This window comes from Jaculus jaculus, chromosome 8 (genome assembly GCF_020740685.1).
Source record: "Jaculus jaculus isolate mJacJac1 chromosome 8, mJacJac1.mat.Y.cur, whole genome shotgun sequence".
Taxonomy (NCBI): Eukaryota; Metazoa; Chordata; class Mammalia; order Rodentia; family Dipodidae; genus Jaculus; species Jaculus jaculus.
In genome coordinates this window covers 58467019-58487706 of record NC_059109.1, presented here as the reverse complement: position 1 = coordinate 58487706, position 20688 = coordinate 58467019, and the positions used below count along the sequence as shown (strand labels likewise).

Sequence of the window (20688 nt, the reverse complement as noted above, 5' to 3'; positions counted from 1 at the left end):
CAAATACTTACATGTGCTCTCCTATGTATGTGTGCTGAGGGTCAAACCCATGGCCTTGAATATGCCAGGCAAGGGCTCTATCACTGGCCTGCATCCCCAGTCTTAAAATGTGCTTTATTGTTGATTAAAAGAAAAGAAGGAATAAGAACAGGATTATAGACAGAAACATATCAGCAGTTTTTATTTATTTTTGTTTCATTGTGTTTGTTTCTCATAGAGCCCAGGCTGGCCTGGAACTTTCTGTGTAACTAAGAATAGCCTTGAACTTCTGACCCTCCTGACTCTACTTGCCATGTGCTGATGTGTGCCATTGTACCCTGCTTGAACAACAGTCTGTATAATTTCTAATCTTTTTTGATTATTCATTTATAATTTGAGAGAGAAAGAGAGAGAGAGAATGAATGTGCTGGGACCTTTAGCCACTGCAAAGAAACTCCAGATCCATGTGCTACCTTGTGACTCTGGTTTATGTGGGTACTGGAGAATCAAACCTGGATCCTTAGGCTTGGCAGGCAAGTGCCTTAACCACTAAGCCATCTCTCCAGCCCATAAATTCCAATCTTTTCTTTACATATGAATTGAGTTTTCTTATTTAATCCTGCTTCCTAAAATACAGGGTTTAATTAATAATTAAAAACAAAATATGGGGGAGGGGAGGGAGATACCATGGTTTGTTGTCTGTAAGTATAAAAGTTGTCAATAAAAAATATATATTAAAAAGAAAACAAAATATATGTAGAGAGTTATTTATTTATTTATTTGTTGAAAGAGAGAAAGAATGGGAATACCAGAGTCTCCAGCCACTGTAAACAAACTCCAGACCATGTACCACCTTATGCATCTAGTTTGCATGGGTCCTGCAGAATCGAACTTGGGTCCTTTGGCTTCACAGGCAAGCACCTTAACCACTAAGCAATCTCTCCAGCCCAATATAATTTTCATTTTATTACTTTGATATACATCAGCAAAGATGAATAATAGAAAATTTTCTACTTAAGTACAAAAATGCAACTAAATTCCTATTTTAAAAAAACTTAATGAACTGTAAAACAGACTCGTCCCAAAGTACCAGTGTGACCATTGTCATAATACAGCTCTCTCATGCTCTTTCGCCCCATGTTCTTTGCATGTGCATTTTCTTTCTTTCTTCTTTTTTTTTTTTTTTAATTTTCATTTATTTGAGAGAGAGAGAGAAACAGGCAGAGAGAGAGAGAGAAAAAAAAAAAAATGGGCACACCAGGGCCTCCAGCCTGGTCCTGGGGAATCAAGCCTTGAACCAGGATCCTTCACAGGCAAACGCTTAACTGCTAAGCCATCTCTCCAACCCTGCTTATGCATTTTCTGACATCAAGGACACCTTCAACTATTCCTGTCTCCACAGATAAAGGCCTATAATTTCCTTCCAAAATCAAAATTAAAGGCTGGGGAGATAGCTCAGCCTTAAAGGCACTTTGCAAAGTCTGCTGGCCCAGGTTCAATTTCCCAGCACCCATGTAAAGCCAGATGTAAAAAGTGGCATCTGGAGTATCTGGAGTTTGTAACAAGAGACCCTGGTGTGCCCATGCACATCAAAAATTTTATTCTGGCCAGGCGTCCTGGCACACGTCTTTAATCCCAGCACTCGGGAGGCAGAGATAGGAGGATTTCCATGGGTTTGAGACCACCCTGAAACTACATAGTGAATTCCAGGTCAGCCTGGGCCAGAGTGAAAACCCTACCTCAAAAAAACAAAAAATAAAAAATTCTTTTCATAATGTCATTTGCAGTATTTAATAGAGATGGTGCATGGTTTCTTTTGCCCAATATGTACTTATTTAATATAGTTATCTTTTTTGTTTTGTTTTGTTTTCAAGGTAGGGTCTCACTCTAGCCCAGGCTGACCTGGAATTCACTGTGGAGTCACAGGGTGGCCTCGAACTCACAGCAGTCCTTCTACCTCTGCCTCCCGAGTGCTGGGATTAAAGGCGTGCGCCACCACACCTGGCTTAGTTATTTCATTTTTTTAAAACTTTTTATTGACAACCTCCATACATAGACATATTGTGCCCTGATCATAACCTCTGCCCACCACCCTCCTTTGCTGTTCCCCTGCTCTGCATCCACCTCCACTGAACCCCTTCTTCTTTCCAACTAGTCTCCTCTATTTTGATGTCATCATTTTCTTTTTCTTTGGACTTCATACTATGCAGGTCTTATGTAGATAGCAGTGGCCACTGTGAGGTCATGAATGCAGCAACCACTTTGTGTCTGGAAGACAGCACTCCTCCCCATCCTTTAGCTCCTGCATTCTTTTTTTTTTTTTTTTTTTTTTTTTGGTATATTGAGGAAGGGTCTCACACTAGCCCACTATTATTCAGTATGTAGTCTCAGGGTGGCCTTGAACTCAAAGTAACCCTCCTACCGCTGCCTCCTGAGTGCTGGGATTAAAGGTGTGCGCCATCACACCCTGCTAGCTCCTGATTTCTTTCCATCACCTCTTCCACAATGATCCCTGACCCTTGGAGGGTGTGATAAAGATGTTTCATTTAGTGTAGAAAATTAATTTCTTGTCATTTCCTCTCAGCAATCTGATAAATTTGAGTCTCTCTAGTAGTCATTGCCATTTAAAGAGATGCTTCTCTAACAAAAAATGAGGGTACCACTAATATATGAATATAAACAAGAGGGTAATGTGGTAGGTATAATATATCCATTTAGAAAACAATAGTAATAGCCCCCCCCCCCCAGGCATATGACCTCTCCAGCCATAGACTTTTGATTAGGTGCTCTGCTAGACATGAATTTCCTCTCATAGAGCAGGCTTCAAATCCAGTCAGAGCAGTTGGTTAGCAACATAACCCATAGCAGACATACCATCATTGCATTAGTCGATATATTTGGCCTGGCTGACCAATGTTGTGGAAAACTTTTTTTTTTTTTGTCCATGTTTTATTTATTTATTTGAGAGCGAAAGACAGATAGAAGGAGAGAGAGAGAGAATGGGCGTGCCAGAGCTTCCAGCCACTGCAAACGAACTCCAGATGTGTGCACCCCCTTGTGCATCTGGCTAACATGGGACCTGGGGAACCGAGCCTCCAACTGGGGTCCTTAGGCTTCACAGGCAAGCACTGAACCACTAAACCATCTCTCCAGCCCTTGGAAAACTTTTTTTGGGTGGGGAGTCTGTTCATCTCAAATAGGGCACAGAAGCTATGACATCCATAAGCCCGCCCCCAGCAATACTCTCCCTCCAGGAGGCATTAATTCCCAAATCTCCATCTCCCTCTTTCTCAAATAAATAAATGAATAACATATTTTTTTTAAAGGGAATATTTTAATCTATAGGAATCTACTATACAACAGCCAGCCTTGTAGCTTGCAGGGTCCATTCCTAGTTAAGCCCATAGATGTATTTTCTTTCCCAACAAGCTTCACAGCAGTTTCCAGTACTATGACAATTGTCAACAGGGTGGAGGCTTCCAGCTCAGCTCCAGTTTGATTTCTCAGCAACCTATGCCAAAACATGTGGTGTCTTCAGCAGTAGGGTCTCACCATGTGGTTCTGGTGGGTAACCAAGTGTTTAGCAATAGCCTTACTGTTTGGGAGCATCAGGAGCCTCTCTGACCAGCAACTCACTGGAAGGTATCCCACCCCTGGCACTCAAGTTTGTCTGTAACAGTCTGTGGTTTCTGGAAATAGCACTATCCACCCCTGCAGGGTACTTCTGCCCAAACTCTTCTTTTAACATACATACTTTTAGTTAGCAAAGAAGTTAGCTGAGCTGCCTTCAGGTGTGTAGTGAACTCCAGAGATGCCACCTCCATGAATCGTCACCTATACTGAGGTGGGCTTTTTGGTGATGCCGCTGCTAACGTGGGACCTGGGGAACCGAGCCTCGAACCGGCGTCCTTAGGCTTCACAGGCAAGCGCTTAACTGCTAAGCCATCTCTCCAGCCCAAAAATAAATTTTAAAAAAGAAGTTGCTATGGCTTATTCATAACATCATTAATTTTTCAAGCAAACGACTTAAACTGATGAGCCATCTCCCCAGACCATTTTTTTAAAACCATATTTATTTATTTGAGAGAGAGAGAGAGAGACAGAATGAATGGGCATGCCAGGGCTTCTTGCCACTGCAAGAACTCCAGACATATGTGCATCTAGCTTTGTATGTATAACAATAGAATTGAACCAGGCCAGAAGGTTCTGCAAACAAGGACCTTTAACCACTGAGCTGTATCCACAGCCCCATCTTTAATTTTGATTAACCCTTCTCCCACTCCCTGTTCTTCTCTGTCTCCTCCCCCCAGCCCCACTTAGACCTTTCTACTATAATTTGGTTTGGGTTTGGGTTTCTTGCAGGGGAGTTGAGACAGGGTCTCATCTCATGTATCCTAGGCTGGCCTCAAAGAAGCTATGTAGCCAAGGATGGCCTTGAACTTTGTTTTATTTTGTGGTGTTTTGGAGATTTTTGTGATCTTAGTACCTCTGACTTACAGGCTTGTACTACCATGCCTGGTTTATGGTGTGTTGGAGATGGTGTTGGAGGCAAGCGCTCTACCACCTGAGCTACTGTTAACTTGAAACTGAAGCACACAGAACCAGCACCAGAGATAGAGTGGAGAATCAGATTTATTCATGTTGACATGGACTCAGGAGAACAACTTCCAAAGCCTGAATCCTGAGCTCTGATAACTCAAAGGTTGTATACACAATATGGTAGGCAGCTTGACATCATCTTGAGTTCTTTATAATGGTGGTGAGTTAAACTTCTGGGCTATGTGACTGGGGACTACAAGCAGAAAATTACAGAAGTTCAGGGGAGTTTGTCTATGACTGAACTAACCAGATAACCTACAAGCAGGGTGCAGCTTAGATAGGGAGATAGCATAGATAGGGAGGAGACTCAGGGCCATGCTGTCTCCCAGGTAAAGGCTTGTACAATAGAAATTGTTTCAGAGGATCAACTAGGTCTGGCTTCTCTGTCAAATTTCTCTACCATACTATATCCTCTGCCCTAACATGGTCTTTAAAACTTAAAGATAGCCTAATTTTAGAAGTTTTTTTTTAATTTATTAGAGACAGGGAAGGAGAAAAAGAGAGAATGGGCGCACCAGGGGCCTCTAGCCACTGCAAACGAACTCCAGACACATGTACAACCATGTACATCTGGCTTACATGGGACCTGGAGAATCGAACCTGGGTCCTTAGGCTTCACAGGCATGTGCCTTAACCACTAGCTAAGCCACCTCTCCAGCCCTAATTTTAGAATTCTATTTATTAAGATAGTTTGAAATATAATGTGCCTATGATTTCATTCAATACCACTTAACAAGGTCTGAGAGCTAAGCCTCACTTCTGTAGAAATACAAAACAATCTGTTTTCATAGTATCTCTCCTAACACATCTAATTTCTTAACTCCATTATAGAACCTTTTTGGCAATACTTTTAGGGTGTTGATTTAGGATCACCATCAAATCTTTAGTTATAAGCGCTGAAGTGCCCTACTGTTAAGAGTTCCACTCAAATGTAGTTGTTCTAGGAAGATGTTACCATGACTTCTTTTGCAACATAGTCTCTCGTCCCTCTGCCTTGACGTCACTGAAGTAGAAGAGAAAGGAGAGGATCTCAGCCTGCCTCCTGAACTGTAATGTGTGACCTGTAGGTCGGTTTATGCTGTCATGGGCCAATACAGGAACACCAGAAAATGCTAATAATGGAAGCCAACAGATGAATTATTTACAGAACATGCCTTTTCTATAAGAGGTTGTTTCAGGGCTGGAGGGATGGCTTAGCAGTTGAAGCATAAATAAAAATAATTTTTTTTTATTTTTATTTATTTATTTATTTGAGAGAGACAGACACAGAGAGAAAGACAGATAGAGGGAGAGAAAGAATGGGTGCACCAGGGCTACCAGCCTCTGCAAACGAACTCCAGACACGTGCGCCCCCTTGTGCATCTGGCTAACGTGGGACCTGGGGAACCGAGCCTCAAACCGGGGTCCTTAGGCTTCACAGGCAAGCGCTTAACCGCTAAGCCATCTCTCCAGCCCAAAAATAAATTTAAAAAAAAAAAGAGTTTGATTCATACAGCAAGTACTTATTGAGGCCTTTTAGCTATTTGCTGTGGTCCAGTGATTTCATTTATATGATTAACATACATTCTCACATCTTCCATTCTACTGTTGTGTTTAGGTTTTCAGCTGCTACTAAAGATAATGAGCATAAGCGTTCCCTGACCAAGACTCCAGCCAGAAAGTCTCCACATGTGATCATATCTGGGAGTGCCTCAAAAGGCCAGGCTGTGCTCAGGACGCCCAAGTTAAGGACCAAGGAGAATTCTTCTGGTAAAAATAAACAAAAGAGGGTTCATCTTTAAGCCTGTAACTTCCTAAAATTAAGTGTGCCTATCTTCTCATAAAATGAATATAAGAACTTCAACATTGTAGCTGGGTGTGGTGTCACACGCCTTTAATCCCAGCACTGGGAAGGCAGAGGTAGGGGATTGCCATGAGTTCGAGGTCACCCTGAGACTACATAATGAATTCTAGGACAGCCTGAGCTTAGAGCAAGACCCTACCTCGAAAAAAAGAAAAAGAAAATTCAACATTTTGTTTGTATTTTTGAGGCAGCCTCACTCTAGCTCAGACGACCTGCAACTCTGTGGCCCAGGCTGGCCTGGAGCTCACAGAACCTAGTGTATTTTTCATTTTATTATGGTAAGGAAATGCCAGACACATGTGCCAAAAACTGATACTGTTCAGTTGAGGAGTCCTGAGATAGTGGCCCTTCCTGAAGAATGTTCAGCTCTTTCTGGCACTCAGGAATTAGAAGAAGAACCACAGGATTCATTAAGGCTCTTAGTGGTCTGCTAGACCTCTGAAGCTAACAGGATCTCAGATCTCAGAGTTCATGATATAAATTGTTCAGGCCAGGATAAACCATACAGATACTTGTTATCATACAGGCTACCGCCGGTAACTCAGTAATTGTGTCACTGGGGTTTAAATTTGAGGCCTCACGTGTGCCAATGGCTTCCTCTACCACCAGGGTACACTCCTGGGGTGCTCAGGTTATTTTGTTGTTGTTTTTTGAAGCTTTAAAAATGTATTTGTGTGTGTTGTGTATGAGCACATATGGAGGTCAAAGGACAATCCCAAGGTGTCAGTGCTCTTCCTCCACTCCAGATCCCTTTCTTTGGCAAAAACAAAACAAAACCACATGGAAGCCAGGTGTCAGCACTCAGGAAGGCAGAGGTAGGAGGATCGCTGTGAGTTCAAGGCCACCTTGAGACTACATAGTGAATTCCAGGTCAGCCTGATTAGACCCTTCCCCCCCAAAAAAAAAACTTTAAAAAAGTTAATGAATAAATTTTTTGAGAACTTTTTATTTTTAAATATTTTGGCCAGGCATGGTGATACATGCCTTTAATCCCAGCATTCAGGAGGCAGAGGCAGGTAGATCACTATGCGTTTCAGGCCACCCTGAGACTACATAAGTGAATTCCATGTCAGCCTGGGCTAGAGTGTAAGACCCTACCTCGAAAACCCAAAAAAGGGCTAGAGAGATGGCTTAGCAGTTAAGGCGCTTGTCTGCAAAGCCAAAGGACCCAGGTCCAATTCCCCAGGACCCACGTAAGCCAGATGCACAAGGTGGCATATGCGTCTGGAGTTCATTTGCAGTGGCTGGAGACCCTGGCACACCTATTCTCTCTCTCTCATTCTTTCTCAAAAAAAAAAAAAAAAAAATATATATATATATATATATATATATATATATGAACATTTTTAATTATTTATCTGAGAGAGAGAATGGGCACGCCGTGGCCTCTTGCTGTTGAAATGAACTCCAGGTACACGTGCCGCTTTGTGTGTGACTTTATGTGGGTACTGGGGAATTGAACCAGTGGCTTTTGTCACAAGGGGAAAGGATTATAAAATGTGGCAGATATTTGATGCCAATTGAAGCAAAAGGCTTACTAAGTTATACCATTTTGTTGTATTTTTAATTTTAGTATTTTTAATTGAATTTTTATAAAAGACAGACTGAGAGGGGCGGGGATATGATGGAGAATGGAGTTTCACAGGGGAAAGTGGGGGGAGGGAGGATATTACCATGGGATATTGTTTACAATCATGGAAGTTGTTAATAAAAAATATATATATATATATGTGTGTGTGTGTGTGTGTGTGTGTGTGTGTGTGTATGTATATATTCTTCTGCGTGAGAATGAAAATACTTAGTAGCAGAGGCTAGTAAGTTAAAAAGGAGACATAAAGGGAAGAGAAAGGAAGGGAGGAGGATACTTAATAGGTTGATACTGTATATATGTAATTACAATGATTGTTGTAATGGGGAGGTAATATGATGGAGAATGGAATTTCAAATGGGAAAGTGTGGGGGTAGGGAAGGAGGGAATTAACATGGGATATATTTTATAATCACGGAAAATGTTAATAAAAATTTAAAATAAAAATAAAAAATGATAGCCCCACAACTGAGTGTGGTGGCACACACCATGAATCCCAGCACTCGGGAGGCAGAGGCAGGAGGATCACAGTGAGTTCAAGGCTACCCTGACAATACAGAGTGAATTCCAGGTCAGCCTGGGCTAGCATGAGACCCTACCTCAAAAAAACAAAAACAAACAAACAAAAAAAAATAGCATTTACTAATAACTACAGTTACAACTCCTTTCATCTGTATGTGATCGTCAGGGTGGCCTTGAACTCATGGTAGTCCTCCTACTTCAGCCTCCCAAGTGCTGGGATTAAAGGTGTACACCACCATGCTCAGTCCTGTTTTTGGCTTTTTCAAGGTGTATTATCACTGTAGCGCAGGCTGACCTGGAACTCACTCTGTAGCTCCAGGCTGGCCTCAGACTCACAAAGATCCTCCTACCTCTGCCTCCCAAGAGCTGGGAATAAAGGTAAACACCCACCACACTGACTATTTGGGGGTTTTCTTTGTTGTTTGTTTTGGGGTTTTTTTTAATTGTGCGAGTGTGTGTGTTTTCTTTATTTATTTGAGAGAGAAAGAGACAGAGAGAGAATGGGCGCTCCGGGCCTCCAGCCATTGCAAATGAACTCCAGACACATGTGCTACCATGTGCATCTGGCTTATGTGGGTCCTGGGGAATTGAACCTGCGTCCTCTGGCTTTGCAGGCAAATGTCTTAACTGCTAAGCTATCTCTCCAGCCCTTTGTTATTTGTTTTGAGATGAGCTTTCACACTGTAGCCCAAGCTATGTGCTGAGTATGGCCTTGAACTCCTGATCTTCCTGCCTCCACCTTCCAAGTGTTGAGATTATAGCACCCTGAGACTACATAGTAAATTCCAGGTCAGCCTGGGCTAGAGTCAAAAACAACAGCAGCAGCAACAAAATGACCAAATTAAAAAATATGTGATTGGGGGCTGGAGAGATGGCTTAGTGGTTAAGCGCTTGCCTGTGAAGCCTAAGGACCCCGGTTCGAGGCTTGGTTCCCCAGGTCCCACGTTAGCCAGATGCACAAGGGGGCGCACGCGTCTGGAGTTCGTTTGCAGAGGCTGGAAGCCCTGGCGCGCCCATTCTCTCTCTCCCTCTATCTGTCTTTCTCTCTGTGTCTGTCGCTCTCAAATAAATAAATAAATAAAAATTTTTTTAAATGTGATTGGTATTAACAGTACTTAAAACACACTTAGAGACGATCACATACAGATGAAAGGAGTTGTAGCTGTAGCTATTAGTAAAGGCTATCTTTTTTGTTTGTTGGTTGTTTGTTTTTGTTTTTTTGAGGTAGGGTCTCAGTGTTGGGGCCAAATCCTGCACCCATGCGTGCTAGGAAAGCACTCTACCACTGAGCTCTATCCCTAGCTGTTTACTTTCCTTTCTCATTTATTTTATCCTCTTTACTGTTTTTTAGCCCTGCATCTGTTTCATCCATATAGATTGTCTTAGCCTGCTTGCACTGCTATAACAATTCACCAATGACTGAGTGGCTTATAAACAAAAGAAATGTATTTCTTAAACCTGGAGGCTACATAAAGGTCCTAGTGTGCAGTTGGGACCCAGGCCCTCTTTCAAGCAGCAGACTTGCTGACTTCAGTTGTATCCTCAGGGGAGAAAGGACAGCTGGAGTGATGCAGAGTTTGTTAAGGCAGTCATCCATTCATGAATCATTACTTCTCAAATGTCCTTACCCCTAATACCAATCACACTGGATTACAATTTCATCTCAACACAAATTGGAGGTAGGGATATGAACATACCATCTGTAACATAGATATTCTTAAATATAGAAGTGATACTTTGATAAAAACCTATAATAGCTTTAGGTAGGCACACACCTTTAATGCCTGCACTCAGGAGGCGAGGTAGGAGGATCCCTGTGAGTTTGAGGCCACCCTGAGGCTATATAGTGAATTCCAGGTCAATGTGGGCTAGTCTGATACCCTACCTGGATAAAAACAAACAGAAAAAGCACTTATAATGGGTTCTTTTTTTTTTTTTCATAATTAAGCTCATTGGTGTTTGTGTTTTTGTTTTGTTTCAGTTATTACACCATTTAAATTGACAACAGTAGCAACACAGACTCCAGGCTCCAATAAGAAACCAGTATTTGATCTCAAAGCAAGTTTGTCTCGTCCCCTCAACTATGAGCCACACAAAGGTATGTGGAAGTGCTTTGGGGTGAAGAGTTTGAGTAAGAATTAAGATCAAGCCTAGCGTGGTGGTGCATGCCTTTAATCCCAGCCTTGGTAGACAAAGGTAGAAGGATCACCAAGTTCATGAGTTTGAGGCCACCCTGAGACTAGTGAATTCCAGGTCAGCCTGAGCTAGTGTGAAACCCTACCTTGAAAAACCAAAAAAAAGAAAGAAAAGAAAAGAAAAAAAGAATTATGATCAAATAATTCTGCATCTAAAGTTGTGAGAAAAGGATGGGGACACATATAATTTAGTAGTAAAGTACTTGCCTAGAATGCAGAAGGCACTCATTTTGATTCTTCTTTTGACTAGTTTTTGAAAATTTTTTAATTTAATTTTTTTTTTTTTTTTTTTTCGAGGTAGGGTCTCACTCTGGCTCAGGCTGACCTGGAATTCACTATGTAGTCTCAGGGTGGCCTCGAACTCACGGCGATCCTCCTACCTCTGCCTCCCGAGTACTGGGATTAAAGGCGTGCGCCACCACGCCCGGCTTAATTTAATTTTTTATTGATAGCTTCCATAATATCCCATGGTAATTTCCTCCCTCCCTAGTTTTTGAAATTTTTATTTATTTATGAAAGAAAGAAGCCAATGGGATGGAGAAGTGGCTTAGCAGTTAAGCACTTGCCTATGAAGCCTAAGGACCCTAGTTTGAGGCTTGATATCCGAGGACCCACGTTAGCCAGATGCACAAGGGGGCCCATGTGTCTGGATTTCGTTTGCAGTGGCTGGAGGCCCTGGTGCACCCGTTCTCCCTCTCTCTGCCTCTGTCTGTCTCTGTTGCTCTCAAATAAATAAAAATAAACAAAAAAAAAAAATTGAAAAGAAGCCAAGGAGGGGGGAAGGGAGAGAATGGGCAAGTTGGGGCTTCTAGCCAATGCAGATGAACTCTAGATAAATGTACCAACTTGTACATCTGGCATATGTGGTTTTGGGGGAATAAAACCTAACTCCTTAGGCTTCACAGGCCTTAACTGCTAAACTATCTCTCCAGCTACATTTTGATTCTTTTTTTTTTTTATAAAGTTTATTTACTTTTCAGAAGTACTGTGTACACATGGCTTGGAGGTAATTTTATACAATATATATTTTTTTAATTATTTATTTATTTATTTGAGAGCGACAGACACAGAGAGAAAGACAGATAGAGGGAGAGAGAGAGAATGGGTGTGCCAGGGCTTCCAGCCTCTGCAAACGAACTCCAGACGCGTGCACCCCCTTGTGCATCTGGCTAACGTGGAACCAGGAGAACCGAGCCTCGAACCGGGGTCCTTAGGCTTCGCAGGCAAGCGCTTAACCACTAAGCCATCTCTCCAGCATCTCTCCAGCCCAACATTTTGATTCTTTTTTTTTTTAAATGTTTTTTTTTTAATTTTTTATTTATTTGAGAGCGACAGACACAGAGAGAAAGACAGATAGAGGGGAGAGAGAGAATGGGCACGCCAGGGCTTCCAGCCTCTGCAAACGAACTCCAGATGCGTGTGCCCCCTTGTGCATCTGGCTAACGTGGGACCTGGGGAACCGAGCCTCGAACCGGGGTCCTTAGGCTTCACAGGCAAGCGCTTAACCGCTAAGCCATCGCTCCAGCCCAACATTTTGATTCTTAATGCTACAAAAGTAAATAAAGGTGTGTGGGGGGGGGATTCTTTTGGTTTTTCAAGGTAGGATCTCACTCTAGCCCAGGCTTACCTGGTGTCCTCACAGCAATCCTCCTATCTCTTAATCTCTGCCTCCCAAATGCTGGGATTAAAGGCGTGAGCCACCACACCCAGCAGAGTTTTTATCTTTATTTATTTATTTATTTGACAGAGAAACAGGGAGAGAGAAAGAATGAATGGGCACACTAGGGCCTCCAGCCACTGCAAACAAACTCCAGATGTGTGTACCTCCTTATGCATCTGGCTAACGTGGTTCATGGGGAATTGAACCTGGGTCCTTTGGCTTTGCAGGCAAACACCTTACCCAATAAGCCATCCCTCCAGCCTGAGTTTTTATTTTTTAGTCTCACTTTTTTTTTTTTTTTTTTTTTGTAGTGAGAACACTTCTTTTTTGGCTTATTAGTTGCTTTGTTTTTGTTTTTGTTTTTGTTTTTTTAATGTTTTTCTTAGCATTTTCCATGATTATTAAAAAAATCCCATGGTAATTCCCTCCCTCCCCACCCCCCACGCTTTCCGCTTTGAAATTCCATTCTCCATCATATTACCTCCCCATCACAATCATTGTACTTACATATATACAATATCAACCTATTAAGTACCCTCCTCCCTTCCTTTCTCTTCTCTTTATGTCTCCTTTTTAACTTACTGGCCTCTGCTACTAACTATTTTCATTCTCACGCAGAAGCCCAATCATCTGTAGCTAGGATCCACATATGAGAGAGAACATGTAGTGCTTGGCTTTCTGGGCCTGGGTTACCTCACTTAGTATAATACTTTCCAGGTCCATCCATTTTTCTGCAAATTTCATAACTTCATTTTTCTTTACTGCTGAGTAGAACTCCATTGTGTAAATGTGCCACATCTTCATTATCCACTCATCTGTTGAGGGACATCTAGGCTGGTTCCATTTCCCAGCTATTATAAATTGAGCAGCAATAAACATGGTTGAGCACGTACTTCTAAGGAAATGAGATGAGTCCTTTGGATATATGCCTAGGAGTGCTATAGCTGGGTCATATGGTAGATCAATCTTTAGCTGTTTTAGGAACCTCCACACTGTTTTCCACAATGGCTGGACCAGATTGCATTCCCACCAGCAGTGTAGAAGGGTTCCTCTTTTTCCACATCCCCGCCAACATTTATGATCATTTGTTTTCATGATGGTGGCCAATCTGACAGGAGTTGTTTGTTGTTTTTAATTTTTTATTTATTCACTTTTGTGTGCATGTGGGCCAAAGTGTCTTGCTGCTACAAGCAGAACAACAGACATATATACCACTTTTTGTATCCAGCATTATGTGGGTACTGAGAAATTGAACCTAGGCCATCCACTTTTGCAAAAAGCATTTTACATCAATGAACCATCTCCTCAGCCCTGGTAATTTTTTTCTTTGTCCTCTGCCTCCCAAGTACTGGGATTAAAGGTGTACACCACCACACCTGGCTCCTTTTGCTTATGTGTGTAGTGTACATACCTGTATGTGCTTTTATAGCACCATATACACTCATTTGTGGGAGAGGGTACTCGTCTGTGGTGGGCAGATCAGGACGTTGGATGTCTTATTCCATTGCTCTTCTGTCTGTTCTTGTTTTGAGCGAGTCTTTTTATTGATCCCAGAACTTGCAGGGCTCTGACAATTGGGTCTCTGGTCACCTGTAAGACTTGGGTTACAAGCCTGTGTGACCATACCCAGTTATTTATGTAGGATTTGAAAATTAAACTCTTACAGTCTCAGGTCCCCTCAAGACATTGTACTTACACAGGAAGTCTCTAGCTTATTCTTGTATTCTAACTGTAAACATTAACCATCTTCCCAGTCCTCTCCTACCTCCAATAATCACAGTTCCACTCTCAACTTGAGTTCACATTAGATTCCACACCTAAGTGGAAACATGCAGGATTTTTTTCTTGTGCTTGACTGGCTTCATTAGCCTTTTCTCTACTTCTGTCCAAGTCGTTGCAAATGCAGGGCTGTCCTTTGCTAAAGCCAATTCCGTTGTGCACATCTACCCTATACCTTTATTGTTCACCTGCAAATGCCCACCTAAGTTTATTCTAGAAGTTGGCTATTTTGAACATGGAAATACCCATTTCTCCTCAACAAAATGATTGCAAATATTTTGTGTAGATAAAGTGCTTGGGTACGATGGCTTTTTCAATGTGTTGTATAATTGTATTTAGTATTAAAGGGTTTGTGAGTGTTCAGGATTTTCCATAACTTCTTAAGGATTCAAAATATGATACATTTCTAGACATGGTGATGCATACCTTTAAATCCAGTACTCAGGAGGCAGAGGTAGGAGGAGCACTATGAGTTTGAGGCCAGCCTGAGACTGCATAGTGAATTCCAGGTCAGCCTGGGCTAAAGAGAGAGAGACCCTGCCTTATAAAACCAAAAAGTAATAATAATAATAAAATAAGCAGCATATGCTGGCAAACATGTACTGCAAAACAAAGCATAAATGTTGATAAAAAGACAGGTAGCCAAAGATAAAGACAATAAAGTTGTGGGCTGGAGAGATGGCTTAGTAGTTGAGGCGCTTGGCCTGCAAAGCCAAAGGTCCCAGGTTCAATTACTCAGTACCCACATAAAGCCAAATACACAAAGTGGCGCATGTGTCTAGAGTTTGTTTGCAGTGGCTGGAAGCCCTGGCACACCCATTCTCTCTATTTACTTCTGTCTCTCTCTGTCTAATAAATAAAATAAAAATAAAAATAAATAAAGTTGGTAATAAAAGATTCTTAATATTGGCCTAAACCAGGAAAGCTGAAACCATGGGGGCAGTCTAAAGAAAGTAATTCTCTGAATGAACATGGAAGCAGAGTTAACTTCCACAAGAAAACTTACAAGCAACCATCTCTCCAGTCTAGGTGAGTCCATGATTATCTGGATTTATAATTTATTTGTGTATGTTTGTGAATGGTTCTGTGAGTGCAGGTACACACACGCCACAGCATTCATGTATAGGTCAGAGGACAACTTTTGGGTTGGTCGTCACCTGTCTATCTCATTTGAAGCAGGGTTTCTTGATCTGGATTCTTCTACTGAGTTAAAATTAAAAGGAAAAAGCCAAGCATGGTGGTACATGCCTTTAATGCCAGCACTCAGGAGGCAGAGGTAGGAGGATCAACAGGCGTTCAAGCCATCCCTAGACTACATACTGAATTCCTGGTCAGCCTGGGCTAGAGTGAGACCCTATCTCAAAACAAAAAAGAGAAAAGAAAAGAAAAGAAAAGAAAAGAAAAGAAAAGAAAAGAAAAGAAAAGAAAAGAAAAGAAAAGAAAAGAGAGGAGAGGAGAGGAGAGGAGAGGAGAGGAGAGGAGAGGAGAGGAGAGGAGAGGAGAGGAAAGGGGAGAGGAGAGGAGAGGAGAGGAGAGGAGAGGAGAGGAGAGGAGAGGAGAGGAGAGGAGAGGAGAGGAGAGGAGAGGAGAGGAGAGGAGAGGAGAGGAGAGGAGAGGGAGAGGAAGAGAGGGAGAGGAGAGGAGAGGGAGAGGAGAGGAGAGGAGAGGAGAGGAGAGGAGAGGGGAGGAGAGGAAAGGGGAGAGGAGAGGAGAGGAGAGGAAAGGAAAGGAAAGGGGAGAGGAAAGGAAAGGAAAGGGGAGAGGAAAGGAAAGGAAAGGAAAGGGGAGAGGAAAGGAAAGGAAAGGGGAGAGGAAAGGAAAGGAAAGGGGAGAGGAAAGGAAAGGAAAGGAAAGGGGAGAGGAAAGGAAAGGAAAGGGGAGAGGAAAGGAAAGGAAAGGGGAGAGGAAAGGAAAGGAAAGGAAAGGGGAGAGGAAAGGAAAGGAAAGGAAAGGAAAGGAAAGGAAAGGAAAGGAAAGGAAAGGGGAGAGGAAAGGAAAGGAAAGGAAAGGAAAGGAAAGGAAAGGAAAGGAAAGGAAAGGAAAGGAAAGGAAAGGAAAGGAAAGGAAAGGAAAGGAAAGGAAAGGGGAAAGGAAAGGGGAAAGGAAAGGAAAGGAAAGGGGAAAGGAAAGGGGAAAGGAAAGGGGAAAGGAAAGGGGAAAGGAAAGGGGAAAGGAAAGGGGAAAGGAAAGGGGAAAGGAAAGGAAAGGACAGGGAAGGGAAGGACAGGAAAGGAAAGGAAAGGGAAAGGAAAGGAAAGGAAAGGAAAGGAAAGGAAAGGAAAGGAAAGGAAAGGAAAGGAAGGGGAAAGGAAAGGAAAGGAAAGGGGAAAGGAAAGGAAAGGAAAGGGGAAAGGAAAGGAAAGGAAAGGAAAGGAAAGGAAAGGAAAGGAAAGGAAAGGAAAGGAAAGGAAAGGAAAGGAAAGGAAAGGAAAGGAAAGGAAAGGGGAAAGGAAAGGAAAGGAAAGGAAAGGAAAGGGGAAAGGAAAGGGGAAAGGAAAGGAAAGGGGAAAGGGGAAAGGAAAGGGGAGAGGAAAGGAAAGGAAAGGAAAGGAAAGGAAAGGAAAGGGGAGAGGAAAGGAAAGGAAAGGAAAGGAAAGGAAAGGAAAAGGAAAGGAAAGGAAAGGAAAGGAAAGGAAAGGAAAGGAAAGGAAAGGGGAGAGGAAGGAAGGAAGGGAGGGAGGGAGGGAGGGAGGAAGGAAGGAAGGAAAGCTCACCTTAAGCTTCTTGGAAATTCACTTTTCTTTGCCTCCCATCTTGCTATCACTGCCAGTGTGCTATGGCTTCTGGCTTTTTTGTTTTGGTTTGGTTTTTTATATTTTATTTTTATTTATTTATTTGAAAGACAGTGAGAAAGAATGAGCACACCTCCAGCCACTGCAAATGAACTCCAAATGCATATGCCATCCTGTGCGTCTGGTTTATGTGGGTCCTGGGGAATTGAACCTGGGTCCTTTGGTTTTGCAGGCAAGTGCCTTAACCACTAAGCCATCTCTCTGGCCCTACTTTTTTTTAAATAACTTTTTTATAATTTCAAAAGATAATATACAAAAGCATGTGAGAGACAGTCTCAGTGATAGTGCTAAGCAAATTAGAAATAGACGTCTTAGTCTGATTTGTACTGCAGTAACAAAATACCTAAGACCAGGTACTCTATAAAGAAATGAGTTTATTTGGCTCACAGTTCTAGAAGTCTAAGACCAGATGCTGGTAGAGCCTTACGCTGAGTCACATGACAGATCAGATGCTGGTAGAATCTTATGCTGTATCACATGACACCTTAGTCAGACTATATGATAATGCGCTTCACTTCTAGGAGTCAAGATTTGTCATGTAAAATAAGATGTTTTAGTGTATTTATTGATTTAAGTATAAGAGTTGAATTCAGTCATTGAGGTATCACATCCTTTGGTTCTTTTTCCATGCATAATTTTGGAATGCTGGGTTAAAATAAAAAGGGAAATAACAATTTCTGGCCTCTTAGGATAACACTGACTGACATATGTTAGAACCAGCATGTGGAACAAAGTACCTTTTAGACATCTGTATGATACAATTTGTTAGGTGTCATTTAACCAGGTAATTCAGTCAACAATATATGCTTTACAGTTGCCTGTTGTTGTGGCACTTGAGTGGAATCTAATGTGACCTACCTGTCCCTCTAGGGAAGAACAACGGAAGAAACATGAACAAGAACGGAAGGAGAAGAAAGAAAAGATTTTGCAAGCTCGAAGGGGCCTCATTATGCCTCATGTCCAATAATGTTTTTAACATCCTGTCTGTTCCTTTATTCCAAGCTTGTTTCCTTTTGTAAATATTTTTATACTGTCTTTCCCCACTTTCCTCAAAAGCTCTTTTTCTACCATAACTTGTTCATTAATCTGTGTGGTGTCTGTGGGTTCTTTTATATGTTATGCCCCTATTACCTTAAAGTTCATAAATTCTCTGGAATGGTTTTCACCTTGCCTGCCCCATACAACTTAGTTTTCTAGTAAGACCCATCCTCGGGACTTTCCATGTCAAGATTCTTGTGCTGTTCTAATAACCACAGGACTACAGGTTCCTTCTGACCAGAACATCTCCCTGATGGCAGCTAGTCACACCACAGGCTTACTGCAAGAATAAAAATAAGAGGGAGGAAAGGTTTGTTGTATAGTCTAGAATATCACGTAATCTTACTGAATTGGGCCAATGATTTGGTTATAGGTGAAAACTGTTTTCAGTTTTTAAGAACTTTGTTTAAGCCATGTGTGGTTGTTCACACTTTTAATCCCAGTACTCAGTAGGAAGATAGATGTAAGTTCAAGGGCAGGCTTGGTTACAGAGCTAAGTCTCAGATCAGCCTGGGCTAGAGACTCAAAAAAAAAAAGAAAGAAAGAAAAAATGTTTAGATCATTTCATGTAATTACCACCTGTCATTCACTATTTTTTTTTTTTGATGTTTTTTTTGTTTTGGTTTGTTTTTCAATTTTCAAGGTAGAGTCTCTGTCTAGCCCAGGCTAACCTCCTGGAATCACTGTGTAGGATCAGAGTGGCCTCCCACTCATGGAGATCCTACCTCTGCCTCTTGAGTACTGGAATTAAAAGCATGCACCACCATGCTTGGCTTACTCACTATATTCTTAAAAATAAAATTCTACAGCTCTTTATACATTTTATTTAAAAATAATAATAAGAGCTACAGAGCCCTATCACAGGGAGGACTAGGGATGTACCTTGGTTGTAGAGCACATATACCACACCCTGGATTTTATCACTAGAACTGCCCAAAAAAAAATTTTTTTTTTTTTTTTGGAGAATTAATGCTGTAAGGATTACTATGTTGTGAAACTTAACAAATCTTACTAATTTCATGGAAAGGACTAGAGTTGCAAAGCGTATCCATGTTTGTTGCTCTGCCATCTACATTCTGTATTATGTGCTGCTTAAGATTTTCATGAATAAAATTGTTCCTCACTGCGATAGGGTCATTCTTTGTAAACATTACCCCAAATTTTGATGATCAGAACAGTAAAAATTTATATGCTCCCTTTTCTTTCTTAAGCACCTGCTTCTTTCTCCTTCACTTTCTCTTCCCTTCCACTTTGCCTTATTTGTGTGAGCCTGGATCTCATATAACCCATACTGTCCCTAAACTCACTATGAAGCTGAAGACCTGAACTCCTGATCCTCCGCCTCCAGCTCCCATATGCTGCAGTTACAGACATGTGCCACCACAACTGGCTGAAAATAATTCTTCCCCCTTCTGCCACTGGGGTTTGAATCTAAAGCAGTACACTTGCTAGGCAAGCATTCTGTTACTGAGGTGTATTCCCAGACCTAAATGGTCATATTCCATGTATTTCCACAGCACCGCTCTCCAGTTTTACTATACTCCTTGTCTTGTATATATGTTCAGAACATGGCATATTATCTAATTAAGATTTTTGTATGAAGAAGATAGAAATATAAGAACTCAAGAAACCTCTGGATTAAGCCAAACATGATGGCACACGCCTGAAATCCCAGCACTTGGGAGGAAGAGGCAGGAGGATCACTGCAAATTCAAGGCAGCCTGGTCTACATTGTAAATTCTGGTCCATTGAGAGTTAACATAGAGAGATCCTGTCTCCAAAAAATAAACAGTAACAACAACAACAAATCTAAAAAGGGCCTGGCGTGGTGGCGCACACCTTTTATCCCAGCACTTGGGAAGCAGAGGTAGGAGGATTACCATGAGCTCAAGTCCAGCCTGAGACTACATAGTGAATTCTAGATCAGCCTGGGCTAGAGTAAGACCCTACTTCCAAAAACCAAAAAATAAATAAAAATAAAAAACTAAAAAGGGCTGGAAGATGGCTCAGCAAATAAGAGTGCTTGGTATACAAGCATCAAAACCTGAGTTTGGCTGGGCGTGGTGGCGCACGCCTTTAATCCCAGCACTCGGGAGGCAGAGGTAGGAGGATCGCCGAGAGTTCAAGGCCACCCTGAGACTACATAGTGAATTCCAGGTCAGCCTAAGCCAGAGTGAGACCCTACCTCAAAAACCAAAAAAAAAAAAAAAAAAAAAAAAAAAAACCTGAGTTTGATCCCTAGCACCTATTAAAAAGCCAGGCATGCCTAAAACCCCAGTGCTAAGTGGGTAGAGACAGGATTATTGCTGGGGCTTGCTGGTCAGCCAATCTGACCAAAACCAGCAGCTCCAGGTTCAGTGAGACCTAAAGGAAGACAAAGGACATTCTCTGGCTTCTGTATGCTCATGGGCACGTGTGTCTATACATGAATATACCACACATACAAGGAGTTCACTAAAAAGCTACTAAAAATAGTTCAAGGTCAAGGATACAAGACCAACATCTCTTTGATACATATACATTTTTTATTTGAAACAAGGTCTCGTATCCCAAGCTAGCTTCAAACTTCCTATGTACCTGAGGATGGCCTTGAATTTTTTATTACATTTCCTTCACCACCCCAGTGCAAAATTGAGCTACATCCCCAGCCCCTAACATTATATATTTCTTTATTTTGTGTGTATACCACATTT

At 41.8% G+C, this 20688-nt stretch overlaps 1 protein-coding gene across 3 annotated transcripts in view; it reads left to right on the top strand.

Moving 5' to 3' along the window:
* Nusap1 (nucleolar and spindle associated protein 1) overlaps nt 1-19121 on the top strand; it is a 49245-nt gene extending 30124 nt beyond the window's left edge. For 2 of the 3 annotated variants that reach the window (XM_045157150.1, XM_045157148.1), the window contains 4 exons: nt 6176-6327; nt 10513-10629; nt 15086-15194; nt 17828-19121. In XM_045157150.1, coding sequence (XP_045013085.1) covers nt 6176-6327; nt 10513-10629; nt 15086-15194; nt 17828-17924 — 475 coding nt within the window. In that variant the 3' untranslated portion in view covers nt 17925-19121. The remainder of the gene's footprint in view (nt 1-6175; nt 6328-10512; nt 10630-15085; nt 15195-17827) is intronic. The other variant, XM_045157149.1, reaches the window with a different exon arrangement.
* The last annotated feature ends 1567 nt before the right edge of the window (nt 19122-20688 follow it).